Source organism: Ranitomeya imitator, chromosome 1, assembly GCF_032444005.1.
Source record: "Ranitomeya imitator isolate aRanImi1 chromosome 1, aRanImi1.pri, whole genome shotgun sequence".
NCBI lineage: Eukaryota > Metazoa > Chordata > Amphibia > Anura > Dendrobatidae > Ranitomeya > Ranitomeya imitator.
The window spans coordinates 1,236,222,530-1,236,237,500 of record NC_091282.1 but is presented as its reverse complement, the minus strand read 5'-3'; the positions used below and the strand labels follow the sequence as shown (position 1 = coordinate 1,236,237,500).

Sequence of the window (14,971 nt, the reverse complement as noted above, 5' to 3'; positions counted from 1 at the left end):
TAAGTGGTCCCAAGTACTTTTTTCTGATGAAAGCAAATTTTGCATGTCATTCGGAAATCAAGGTGCCAGAGTCTGGAGGAAGACTGGGGAGAAGAAAATGCCTGAAGTCCAGTGTCAAGTACCCACAGTCAGTGATGGTGTGGGGTGCCATGTCAGCTGCTGGTGTTGGTCCACTGTGTTTCATCAAGGGCAGGGTCAATGCTTTATGGAGATGAAGATTTCATTTTTTCAGCACGACCTGGCACCTGCTCACAGTGCCAAAACCACTGGTAAATGGTTTACTGACCATGGTATTACTGTGCTCAATTGGCCTGCCAACTCTCCTGACCTGAACCCCATAGAGAATCTGTGGGATATTGTGAAGAGAAAGTTGAGAGACGCAAGACCCAACACTCTGGATGAGCTTAAGGCCGCTATTGAAGCATCCTGGGCCTCCATAACATCTCAGCAGTGTCACAGGCTGATTGCCTCCATGCCACGCCGCATTGAAGCAGTCATTTCTGCCAAAGGATTCCCCACCAAGTATTGAGTGCATAACTGAACATTATTATTTGATGGTTTTTTTGTTTGTTATTAAAAAACACTTTTATTTGATTGGATGGGTGAAATATGCTAATTTATTGAGACAGGTTTTTTGGGTTATCAGGAGTTGTATGCCAAAATCATCAGTATTAAAACAATAAAAGACCTGACAAATTTCAGTTGGTGGATAATGAATCTATAATATATGAAAGTTTAATTGTAATCATTACATTATGGTAAATAATGAAATTTAACACTATATGCTAATTTTTTGAGAAGGACCTGTAGACTGTTCATGTCTTTGTCAGTGGGCAAACCTACAAAATCAGGAGGAGATCAAATACTTATTTCCCCCCCTGTATATATAGAATTGCACTGTATAGAGTGTGTTGCGGTATTATTTTTTGTGTGGAGCAGTTTTCTAGTTTTGCTTGGTTCTCCGCCATAGATGGCAAACAATCGGATATAAATACGGTAATTCCTCTTTTCTCTCCCTCGTGGCCGTTTCCGCTCTGTACACTTTTCCGGGTCGTCTTTCTCGTTCATCCTTTTTGGTTGATGATTTTTTTTTTTTTTTTTTATTACCGTATTTCTTTTGTGTTTAATTACGAAGACATAAAGCAGCAAATGATCGGCGACGGCGAAGCCTCCAATATTTAATTAAGAAAAATAATCCTGTGTAGTGAAGCAGCGTGTTGTCATGGTAACTAGGACTGAAGTTTGATAGCGCCGGCCTTCACTGCAGAACTCTGCTTCCTGCTCCGTACATGGCCATTACCCGCGGCGGCACAAGGATGGCGGCGGCCGGGTCCATTCATAAGGAGCGACACTTGTGGCTGCACGGACTGACTGCGACTTCAATTGACTTAAATTAATTGACCGCGAGCCGATATTATACGTCAAATGTTATATGTTGCTGCTCGCTGTCTCGCAGCTGAGAGTTTGTTACAGTTGCATTCAGGTTAGAAGTGCAGAACTGCGCTGGTCAGCCATAAGCACCTGGAAGCGCTAGGTTCTGATTGTAAAGAATAAACACAGTATATACAGGATGGCGAGAAACGCAGAAAAATAAATATATCTTTCATTATATGATGTATATATCAATGCAGAGCAGCAAACTGCGACAGAGCACTGCCATCTAGCGGCTGACCAGGAGAAGTGCAGATATGGAGCACTGGGAAAGACCAGACTAGAAACCATGTTCTAGAAGTCCAGGAGATGCCTTCAGTCTATCGGGAAATGTTCTGTACACTGAGGAGCAGAAGGGGAACCATGCTGTGAACTTCTGACTCTCAGGCTCCACATCTCACCATCCACTACTGCCTTGATGGTGAGACTGCCATCATTATGTAGACCATTATCTTGGCTATCTCATACATACAGCTGTTTAGCATATGATTAGTTATGCGGATTCTTGTCATAATTACTGTCTTGTTCCTAAACATTAAATTAGTATTTTGTAAATCCACCTTTTTGGCTGAACCCTTCTGCTCTTGATGAGATTCTGGTTTGTCTCCACCGAAATCTGATCCCAGGTCTCTTCTACACGTTCCCCATGTTGGTGCCCACTGGTCGCCTCATTCTTCATCTCTTCCCACAAGTGTTGGATTGGGTTGAGGTCTCGGGGACTATGGAGGACCATCCAGGACCTCTACCTCATTATCATTGACCCATTTCTTCGCTAATCTCTGGTCATGGTCCTGCTGGAACACTATGTCGTCCTTTCACACCCATAGTACTTGAGTTTACGAAGTAGCTCGTCTTGTAGGACGCTCACACATAGCTCAGCATTGAGACCACCATCGATCCTGGTCAAGTATCCAACGCCTTTGGCTGTGAAACATACCCCATATCATCAGGCTTCCTCCACCGAACATGACAGATCCTTCAATTTCTCGTTGGCCCCTTTTCCTTGTTTCTTCTAAACCCGTTTGCCCCTATCAGAGCCGTCTGTTGACTTTCGTCTCGTTGCTCCAAATCACCCATTTCCAATCTTCCACTTTTCGTACTGGTTTGCAAATTCGAGCTGATGCTTCTGATGACCTTATTGTGGTCGAGGTTTCTTCACCACCATTCTTCGGGCCACCATTCCATACTTGTGTAACGTGCGTGGCATGGTGCTTCCATGGACGTCTGTGATCTCACTGTTACGAAGCATATGAGCCTTCTCCATGGCCGTGATTGTCTCCAGAACTGAGAGACCTTGAAATGAGCCAACTTGGTGACTGATATTTTGCCTGGACGTCCACTTCTTGGCTTTTGGATGGACGGACTTGATTCCGTATTCTTCCAGGTGTCATGGCGCTCACTTGATAAATTTTGGCCATTTTGTTGGCCAAGACACGACTGTCGATGAGCTGGACATCATCATCCAGCTAATCGACAGTCGTGTCTTGGCCAAGAAAACTTGCAAACCGCATCACGTGAGGGCCATGACACCTGGAAGAATACGTAATCAAATCCGACCATGGTTCTCCTTTCTTGGGAAATCATCTTAATGCTGGCTCCTTGATTCCAACCAGTGACCTTTCTTTCGCAGGTTGTATCACCACCAGGAGCAAAACCGTAACAATGCAGTGACATGACGAGAATCTGCATAACTAATCATATGCTAATTAGTCACAAGTCACATTTCAGTATGAGATATCTATAAAATGATGGCAGTCTCACCTTCAAGGCAGTAGTGGATGGTTCGATATAAAGCCTGAAAGTCACAAACAGGACCGATCATTGAGACTAAAACCTAATTTATGTAAATGAATCTCCTTAAAGCGGTAATTGTAGGCGCGATATTCTGTGAAGAATCTTTTTGTTTCAGATAACAAATCTCATTGATATGTAAAGTAGTCACTTGTTAGGAGGAGAGCAGCGATCTGTAATGTGTCTCCACAACTTCTAATCATCTCTGGAGTAATGGGGGAATATTAGAATAATGGCCCCTGATGGTGGGAATACCGGGTCCATTCACTGCGTCTCCGCTCAGTCCTCCTGCTCATTTCAGAGGCCTGGAGAGAAGCCGATTGCTGGCAGGTAACAGAGACACAGATTGCTCAGCACATACCCTCCTGGGGTCAAATAATGGAAGAGAAGTTTGTGTCCTGAACATTAATGGTCTCTTACCCAACAAAGGTGATAAGGGATAAACAGAGAGCATAGTGTTATAGTAGTTATATTCTTGTACATAGGAGCAGTATTATAGTAGTTATATTCTTGTACATAGGAACAGTATTATAGTAGTTATATTCCTGTACATAGGAGCAGTATTATAGTAGTTATATTTTTGTACATAGGGGCAGTATTATAGTAGATATATTCTTGTACATAGGAACAGTAATATAGTAGTTATATTCTTGTACATAGGAGCGGTATTATAGTAGTTATATTCTTGTACATAGGGGCAGTATTATAGTAGTTATATTCCTGTACATAGGGGCAGTATTATAGTAGTTATATTCTTGTACATAGGAGCAGTATTATAGTGGTTATATTCTTGTACATAGGAGCAGTATTATAGTAGTTATATTCTTGTACATAGGGGACAGTATTATAGTAGTTATATTCTTGTACATAGGGGCAGTATTATAGTAGTTATATACGTATACATAGGGGCAGTATTATAATAGTTATATTCCTGTACATAGGGAGCAGTACTATAGTAGTTATATTCTTGTACATAGGGGCAGTATTATAGTAGTTATATTCTTGTACATAAGAGCAGTGTTATAGTAGTTATATTCTTGTACATAGGGGCAGTATTATAGTAGTTATATTCTTGTACATAGGGGCAGTATTATAGTAGTTATATTCTTGTACATAGGGGCAGTATTATAGTGGTTATATTCTTGTACATAGGGGCAGTATTATAGTAGTTATATTCTTGTACATAGGGGCAGTATTATAGTAGTTATATTCTTGTACATAGGGGCAGTATTATAGTAGTTATATTCTTGTACATAGGGGCAGTATTATAGTAGTTATATTCTTGTACATAAGAGCAGTATTATAGTAGTTATATTCTTGTACATAGGGGCAGTATTATAGTAGTTATATTCTTGTACATAGGGGCAGTATTATAGTGGTTATATCAGAGCTGGAAACACTGGGAGCTGACATGTCTGGAGAAGATCCTCCTGCTGAAGACCTTCCTGCTCCCGCTCTTCCTCTATATCAGTGTGGTGTTCCCGCTGCTCCCCAGATTTACCAATGTCGTCTTTCACTTTTTGTGGGGTAACAGACAATGTTTCTCCTGACCACATTCACTCTATCTCCCTCATAAGGACGGTGGTCTCTCCATGCCTTGTCCAGAGCTCTTCTTTCATCTTTTTTCTTATGAAGAATTTTTGTTTTGTAAGGCTTCAGAGAAGGTGCCATGGTCTTGGTTGTTTAAGAGCCAGATCCAGCAGTTTGTGTCTTTGTGGTCGGTAGGGGACCCCATCAAAAGAATCTCAGGACAACTAAAGAATAATGTTTCTTGGTATGGTGTCCACATAATAAATGAGGTCGTTGGATGGAGGATCTTGTATGATGACGTCAAGCAGCTCAGTAGGAAGGAGCTGTATAAGCCTACACACTTTTTACTCAGTTTAGATGGGTAATTTATGGTGTATTTATCTTCTTATTTTTTCAATTACTGTACGTTTTTTTTTTTTTTGGTAGAATACTTTTTTTTTATTTTTTTAACATTCTTATGTTTATTATGGTTTTGTGGCTGTTTTCTACCTCCACCTCCCAGAGATCAGAGGTTCTGTTTCTGTTTTCTTCTTTTCTATGTAGTCTGATATCGCCACCTCGGGTGTGGATCTGTGGTTGCTTTTCTGTTAGTTATTATGGGGTGACCACAGACCATTTCTCTGTTCACATCCTTTTTGGCTGTTGTTTTGGTCACTTTAGCAGTAGAATGAGTTGGTGTCTACAACCCATGAAAGATTTTCAGGTAGTGCAGATCATCCAGGATGGCACATCAGTGCGAGCTGTGGCAAGAAGGGTTGTGGTGTCTGTCAGCACAGTGTCCAGAGCAGATACCAAGAGATGGGCCTGTACACCAGGAGACATGGAGAGGTCCATAGGAGGACAACAAACCAGATCTGCTCTTCACAGATGAAAGCAGGTTCACACTGAGCACATGCGACAGACGAGTCTGGAGACGCTGTGGAGAGCGATCTGCCTGCAACATCCTTCAGCATGACCGGTTTGGCAGTGGGTCAGTAATGGTGTGGGGTGGCATTTCTTTGGAGGGCCCTCCATGTGCTCGCCAGAGATAACCTGACATTAGGTAACGATATGAGATCCTCAGACCCCTTGTGAGACCACATGCTGGTCCGGTTGGCCCTGCGTTCCTCCTAATGCAGGACAATGCCAGACCTCATGTGGCTGGAGTGTGTCAGCAGTTCCTGCAAGATGAAGGCATTGAAGCTATGGACTGGTCCGCCTGTTCCCCAGATCTGAATCCAATTGAACACATCTGGGACATCTTGTATCGCTCCATCCACCAACTTCACGTTGCACTACAGACTTTCCAGGAGTTGGCGGATGCTTTAGTCCAGGTCTGGGAGGAGATCCCTAAGGAGACCATGCGCCGCCTCATCAGGAGCATGCCCAGGCGTTGTAGGGAGATCATACAGGCACGTGGAGGCCACACACACTACTGAGCATCATTTCCTTGTCTTGAGGCATTTCCACTGAAGTTGAATCAGCCTGTAATTTGATTGACTTTGATTTTGAGCGTCATTCCAACGCCAGACCTCCGTGTGATATTAGTTGTGATTTACATTGATCATTTTTTGGTTTTATTGTTCTCAACAGCATTCCATGCTAATGAATAAAGATTTACAACTGGAATATTTCATTCCGTGATATCTAGGATGTGGGATTTTAGTGTTCCCCTTATTTCTTTGAGCAGTGTAATTTCCTATTCATTTACTGTTGTCCCAGAGCTATTCTGTTACTCCCTGGTTGCCAATAATGCCCGCTGTCCAGTCGCGTTCTGTTAGTAAGCGAGTGGTCACACTGGTGTCATGCATGTTGTTTCCACTGCACGGAGAGGGTTTATGATGCCTTCTGCCCAAAACGCACTCCTCGGGGTCCACTGGCCATGAAGTAGGAAACCCAAAGACATACTCTTCAGTGCCCATTGCCTGGGAAGTAGGCGGCCCAAAGACATAAACCTCAGTGCCCACAGGCCTAAAGACACAGTCCTCAGTGCCCACTGCCCAGGAGGTAGAGGGCCCAAAGACATACACCTCAGTGTCCTCAGGCTTAAAAACACACTCCTCAGTGCCCAGTAGGTAGGAGGCCCAAAGACATACACCTCAGTGTCCTAAGGCCTAAAGACCCAGTCCTCAGTGCCCATTGCCCAGGAAGTAGCAGGCCTAAAGGCACACTCCTCAGTGCACACTGCCCGGAAAGTAGGAGGCCCAAAGACCCACTCCTTAGTGTCCACAGGTCAAAAGACACACACCTCAGTGCTCACACCCCTAAAGGCACACTCTTAGTGCCCATAGCCCGGAAGGTAGGATGCCCAAAGGCACACACCTCATTGCCCACTGCCCGGGAAGTAGGAGACCCAAAGACACACACCTCAGCGGCCACTCCCCGGGAAGTAGGAGGCCCAAAGACCCATGCCTCAGTGCCCACTGCCCAGGAAGTAGGAGGCCCAAAGACCCATGCCTCAGTGCTGACTGCCTGGGAAGTAGGAGGCCCAAAGACCCATGCCTCAGTGCCCACTCCCCAGGAAGTAGGAGGCCCAAAGACCCATGCCTCAGTGCTGACTGCCTGGGAAGTAGGAGGCCCAAAGACCCATGCCTCAGTGCCCACTCCCCAGGAAGTAGGAGGCCCAAAGACCCATGCCTCAGTGCCTACTGCCCGAGAAGTCTGAAGCCCAAGCATGTGCGCTGGTGTCTGTTGCTCAGTGTTATCTTCTACTTCATTGCTAGGATGAATAAGACCCTTTTTTCTTGTCTGTGCTCAGCGCTTGTCTATAGAATCCCCTCCACTTGATGTAACTTAGGCCTCTTTATGTTTCAGAGCATCATGGATTCCTGGCACGCTCTCTTCCTGCTGACGTGCTCCATCACGTGTGTCGTGGCTGAGAACGTGACCCTCGGTGAGTGGAGATCTACTTTTTACCTTGTCTGATTAAAGCCAAAACCTCAAAGCAACCAAACTCCAGAAATCTGCAATCACTGGAGTGAGTGGCGTGAGATTGACCGCACTTTGGTTTTCCATAGCGGTTTCTTTTCGGCAAAAGTCAATATTTTTACCAGGAAACTATCAGTAAGCAGCTTCTGGTGGAACTGTGAGCGCCATTAAACACCCCTACTAATTCCCTTGGATCCATAATGGTTCCCTATTGTAGGGGCTTATTCGTGTGAGCTGAATAGTTCATCAGCTAAGCATGATCCACGTAGAATAAATAGCCTGCTTGGTGATGGTTTCCACTACAGTGTGTAAAGGCAAAAAAAAAAAAATTGGTGATGAAGATAAAGCAGAAAACAGTAAATGGCTGAGATCTGTTGCCTCCGCTCTGCAGGGTGGTCTAGTCTGATTGTACGGTCAGATATTACAGGGTTAATCGCTGCATCTGGTCCCTTTTATATCAATACCTGGGGCTACAGGTGTACAACGCAGTGAATATTTCATCTTACGTGACCCAAGATTTGCAGCCCGGAGGCGAAAGGCGCAGTGGAATATTTCATTGACACTTATGTGGCGCCGTAAGAAATATATACAATTGTGGATCGGGATTTAAAGGGGCAGTCAGGTAGTCGCGGTGGTGCAGTGATCGGCCTCAGGGGAGCAAGTCGTGCTCCTGTTCCCACTGATTTCTTCTATTTTCATATTTGTTTGAGAAAAACATTAGCAAAGTAAAAATGCAAAATTCTCTCTGCCTCCCACCACCACTAGGGGGCGCTCACTGCATACAGTGTTCTCATAGAGTCAAGTGTATAGTCCGGATGCAGTGTGCTGCCTCTAGTGGTGACTAACGGTACATGGAATTTTATCATTTCATTCTCTTAGAATTTGGATCTCTTAAATGGACGGTCAAATACGTCAGTTGTCAACCCCCAGATAATTTAAGGGGTCAAGTTATTTTTTTTTTTATTAATTTTTTTGTCTTCCTCCTAAGCTACCCAAAGTGCAGATGTTGTGAACGCCACGTCGGGTCCAACGGCACAGATCCCCCCGGTGCTGTCGAGCACTGGCAGCGGTGCCAATCCTGACCCTACAGATCCTAAGCAGGACCCTGCCGTCGCTACAACCCCTGCCGCAGTCGTCCTCGCGCCTACCTCTAATGTCACCCACAACCCTCCCGCCATCATCCCCACCAGCAACGACACAGACCCCGGGAATTACACACTGTCCGAGAACATCACTGCTCATGCCACCACCGTCAGCTCCGTCAGCAGGAAAAGCACCCCGGCCGTCCCCTTCCATGACGAGAAAACCACCGTGGATGGCGTCCCAGAAGAGAGCCCGACATGGAGAATCCCAACTGAAGAAAGCTTCACGACCACAGGTAACGGCCACAACGTAGACTGATGATTAGGAATCTGTGGCCTGAAACGCGTTAGTTGGTCCTTAAAGGGGTACTCTCGGTCTCTGGTGAGCTTATTGTCTAACAAGTGTATCCCCCCCCAACAATCAGATGTAATCTGGGACATGTTCAGATCTGCACAGCGCCACCACAGGTAAAGTGGAGTATTACACAGCAGATATTCACATCAATGGCCATCTGTGTAGTACAGGACATGACAGCCTCTTTCTAACCTCTTCTAATGGTCGACCTCGACCATTCATCCAGAATTCCTTAATGGGGGTGCAGTGACATGAGTTTTCCAAACTTTTAAAACTTTTTATCAAACTTTTGAAAAGCTTGTCAGTGCATCATAATAATGATTTATGCCGTATGTCATGGCGATCTTGCGGAGGTGGCGATGTACACAGCCGGGATTCTGTATTATAACACCGTAGATGCTGCGTTATTAACTGCTGCAGCATCTAAATGGTTAGAAAAATTGAAAAAGTTGCAGGATTGTTTTTTTTTTTTTTTTTTTAATCTTCTCATTTTGCTCAAAAAAATTGGTTTGATCCCACAGTCCTGTGAGTTACAATCTGTATTAAACTCCAGAGCTGCTTTTACAGTTCTGCTTGCTTCAGAGCTGAAATCTCGCATTCCTTGCTTTTCATATATGCATCCTTGCGATCTTTTCACTGGATACGGTACTGCCATCCAATGTAGGAATAGCGTCGTACTGCATTGTTACAGCTTATCTAATCAAGGATAACCTACAAATGGCCTTGCTGACTGTTTCCCATATATTTTTGGTTTCATTCATATGGTTATTAAGCTTCGGCTTTACTCACACGTTGTTTCTTTCTTACTATTTTATCTTTAGGCGCCCCAGAGGAAGAAGGTCAAGGTAAGCCCCAACTTCCTATTGAGCACATTATTAAAGGGAACCTGTCAGCAGGTCAGTGAGGGATCAGTGACTTGTCAAGACACCATACTGATGAATACCTAATCAGAGCACCACATGAAGACCCCCACAGGCCGCCTCGGAGCACGAGCATATCATTACTGCAAAAGTTGAAAATAAAAATTCCACAACAACCACAAGACAGATTTCATCACCAGATATCATTGTAATCGGTATAACGGCGCCGACCTGACACTGTCTGTAATTCCTGAGCACAATCCTGCTGACCGGTTCCCTTTAAGCCCATACATTGTACGCTCGCTCTACGGGTGGCTATATAACTGAGCAGAGTCATTACTTCCCATCATGTGTGATAAGTGGTATTTTGTCCATGTTGTGTGAGCCTTTCTTGTTTTGTTTTAGATGAGACCCCCATTATAGCCGTTATGGTGGCACTGTCCTCTCTCCTCATCATCGTTTTCATCATTATAGTGCTGTACATGCTGCGGTAAGTGTTGGTGACTTCTATGATCTTCTGTGGAACTGGTGTCCTCCGATATGTATGTGGATTTATACAGCCACCACTAGAAGGAGCTCACTACATACAGATTATACAGCCACCACTAGAGGGAGCTCACTACATACAGATTATACAGCCACCACTAGAGGGAGCTCACTACATACAGATTATACAGCCACCACTAGAAGGAGCTCACTACATACAGATTATACAGCCACCACTAGGGGGAGCTCACTAGATACAGATTATACAGCCACCACTAGGGGGAGCTCACTACATACAGATTATACAGTCACCACTAGGAGGAGCTCACTACATACAGATTATACAGCCACCACTAGAGGGAGCTCACTACATACAGATTATACAGCCACCACTAGGGGGAGCTCACTACATACAGATTATACAGTCACCACTAGGAGGAGCTCACTACATACAGAATTATACAGCCACCACTAGAGGGAGCTCACTACATACAGATTATACAGTCACCACTAGAAGGAGCTCACTACATACAGATTATACAGCCACCACTAGAGGGAGCTCACTACATACAGATTATACAGCCACCACTAGAAGGAGCTCACTACATACAGATTATACAGCCACCACTAGGGGGAGCTCACTAGATACAGATTATACAGCCACCACTAGGGGGAGCTCACTACATACAGATTATACAGTCACCACTAGGAGGAGCTCACTACATACAGAATTATACAGCCACCACTAGAGGGAGCTCACTACATACAGATTATACAGCCACCACTAGAGGGAGCTCACTACATGCAGATTATACAGCCACCACTAGGGGGAGCTCACTACATACAGATTATACAGTCACCACTAGGAGGAGCTCACTACATACAGATTATACAGCCACTACTAGGGGGAGCTCACTAGATACAGATTATACAGCCACCACTAGAAGGAGCTCACTACATACAGATTATACAGCCACCACTAGGGGGAGCTCACTACATACAGATTATACAGCCACCACTAGGGGGAGCTCACTACATACAGATTATACAGTCACCACTAGGAGGAGCTCACTACATACAGATTATACAGCTACCACTAGAGGGAGCTCACTACATACAGATTATACAGCCACCACTAGGGGGAGCTCACTACATACAGATTATACAGCTACCACTAGAGGGAGCTCACTAGATACAGATTATACACCCACCACTAGGGGGAGCTCACTACATACAGATTATACATCCACCGCTAGAAGGAGCTCACTACATACAGATACATACAGATTATACAGCCACCGCTAGAAGGAGCTCACTACATACAGATTATACAGCCACCGCTAGAGGGAGCTCACTACATACACATTATACAGCCACCACTAGGGGGAGCTCACTGAATACAGATTATACAGCAACCACTAGAGGGAGCTCACTACATACACATTATACAGTCACCACTAGAGGGAGCTCACTACATACAGATTATACACCCACCACTAGAGGGAGCTCACTACATACAGATTATACAGCCACCACTAGAGGGAGCTCACTACATACAGATTATACAGCCACCACTAGAGGGAGCTCACTACATACAGATTATACAGCCACCACTAGAGGGAGCTCACTACATACAGATTATACAGCCATCACTAGGGGGAGCTCACTACATACAGATTATACAGTCACCACTAGAGAGAGCTCACTACATACAGATTATACACCCACCACTAGAGGGAGCTCACTACATACAGATTATACACCCACCACTAGAGGGAGCTCACTACATACAGATTATACAGCCACCACTAGAGGGAGCTCACTACATACAGATTATACAGCCACCACTAGTAGGAGCTCACTACATACAGATTATACAGTCACCACTAGAGGGAGCTCACTACATACAGATTATACAGCCATCACTAGGGGGAGCTCACTACATACAGATTATACACCCACCACTAGAGAGAGCTCACTACATACAGATTATACAGTCACCACTAGAGGGAGCTCACTACATACAGATTATACAGTCACCACTAGGGGGAGCTCACTACATACAGATTATACAGCCACCGCTAGAGGGAGCTCACTACATACAGATTATACAGACACCACTAGGGGGAGCTCACTACATACAGATTATACAGTCACCACTAGAGGGAGCTCACTACATACAGATTATACAGTCACCACTAGAGGGAGCTCACTACATACAGATTATACACCCACCACTAGAGGGAGCTCACTACATACAGATTATACAGTCACCACTAGAGGGAGCTCGCTACATACAGATTATACAGACACCACTAGAGGGAGCTCACTACATACAGATTATACACCCACCACTAGAGAGAGCTCACTACATACAGATTATACAGTCACCACTAGAGGGAGCTCACTACATACAGATTATACACCCACCACTAGAGAGAGCTCACTACATACAGATTATACAGTCACCACTAGAGGGAGCTCACTGCATACAGATTACACAGCCACCACCAGAGGGAGCGCACTACATACAGATTATACAGCTGTCACTAGGGGGAGCTCACTACATACAGATTATACAGTCACCACTAGAGGGAACTCACTACATACAGATTATACAGTCACCACTAGAGGGAGCTCACTACATACAGATTATACAGCCACCACTAGGGGGAGCTCACTACATACAGATTATACAGTCACCACTAGAGGGAACTCACTACATACAGATTATACAGTCACCACTAGAGGGAGCTCACTACATACAGATTATACAGTCATCACTAGGGGGAGCTCACTACATACAGATTATACAGCCACCACTAGAAGGAGCTCACTACATACAGATTATACAGTCATCACTAGGGGGAGCTCACTACATACAGATTATACAGTCACCACTAGAGGGAGCTCACTACATACTGATTATACAGTCACCACTAGGGGGAGCTCACTACATACAGATTATACACCCACCACTAGAGGGAGCTCACTACATACACATTATACAGCCACCACTAGATGGAGCGCACTACATACAGATTATACAGCCACCACTAGAGGGAGCTCACTACATACAGATTATACAGCCACCACTAGAGGGAGCTCACTACATACAGATTATACAGCCACCACTAGAGGGAGCTCACTACATACAGATTATACAGCCACCACTAGAGGGAGCTCACTAGATACAGATTATACAGCCACCACTAGGGGGAGCTCACTACATACAGATTATACAGTCACCACTAGGGGGAGCTCACTGCATACAGATTATACAGCCACCACTAGAGGGAGCTCACTACATACAGATTATACAGCCACCACTAGAGGGAGCTCACTAGATACAGATTATACAGCCACCACTAGGGGGAGCTCACTACATACAGGTTATACAGTCACCACTAGAGGGAGCTCACTGCATACAGATTATACAGCCACCATAGACAGCTCACAACAAAGAACCATTGATTTGTACAGCTCCTGTTGGATTCATTGGGCGCTGTACAATCCCTGCACTGAGCTCCCTATGGTGTTGCCTCCTGGAATAGCGATGTCTGTGTGTCAGGGAGCAGCTCAGCGCTCGCCCCTCTTACTGTGGCCCCTTAGCAGTCTGGGGGTATTTCTGGCCCATAATGAAGAGCGATAAGACAGCTAAGCTTAAATTAGATGAAAATTAATGTAAGCTGCATGAAGATGATTGGCTTTACAGGAGACTGCTCATCATGACTTTCTAGATGTCCTCTAATTTCACAAAGGATGGGATTATTATTTCTTTCTCCCTGTTGATTGGTTGTGGAGTCGTGTGCCGTCGTCCATTCTCTGGGGTCCGACTCCCTGAATGTTTATCTAATCCTCCAACTAATTACATTTCCTTCTCATCAGTCGGAGCTGCGGACGCTCAGGAGCTTTACTGCCTGTAACGCGAGTACCGCCAACCGGTCCTGAGAATAATTATGTTATAGCGATAAAGCTGTGCGTTGTTCTAATGCCGTCTGTTGTGGAAACATGAATAGCATGCACTCACTACACCCCTAATGATGGGACCATCGACCACAGCGGTGAGGTGCACGGTCTGCATGAGCTTACATCATAGTCCAAGAAGCCAAAGCGTCAGAAACCTTGTAATACTGACCCTGAGTTACATCCTGTATTACACTGCAGAGCTGCACTCACTATTCTGCTGGTACAGTCACTGTGTACATACATTACATTACTGATCCTGAGTTACCTCCTGTATTATACCCCAGAGCTACACTCACTATTCTGCTGGTGCAGTCAGTGTGTACATACATTACATTACTGATCCTGAGTTACATCCTGTATTATACTCCAGAGCTACACTCACTATTCTGCTGGTGCAGTCACTGTGTACATACATTACATTACTGATCCTGAGTTACATCCTGTATTATACCCCAGAGCTGCACTCACTATTCTGCTGGAGCAGTCACTGTGTACATACATTACTGATCCTGAGTTACATCCTGTATTATACCCCAGAGCTGCACTCACTATTCTGCTGG

At 44.8% G+C, this 14,971-nt stretch overlaps 1 protein-coding gene across 2 annotated transcripts in view; it reads left to right on the top strand.

Moving 5' to 3' along the window:
* Positions 1 to 14,971, top strand: part of PTPRA (protein tyrosine phosphatase receptor type A) — a 126,488-nt gene that overhangs the window by 79,062 nt on the left and 32,455 nt on the right. For both annotated transcript variants that reach the window (XM_069745146.1, XM_069745145.1), the window contains 4 exons: positions 7,546 to 7,624; positions 8,648 to 9,037; positions 9,918 to 9,941; positions 10,362 to 10,446. In XM_069745146.1, the coding sequence (XP_069601247.1) occupies positions 7,552 to 7,624; positions 8,648 to 9,037; positions 9,918 to 9,941; positions 10,362 to 10,446 (572 nt within the window). In that variant the 5' untranslated portion in view covers positions 7,546 to 7,551. The remainder of the gene's footprint in view (positions 1 to 7,545; positions 7,625 to 8,647; positions 9,038 to 9,917; positions 9,942 to 10,361; positions 10,447 to 14,971) is intronic.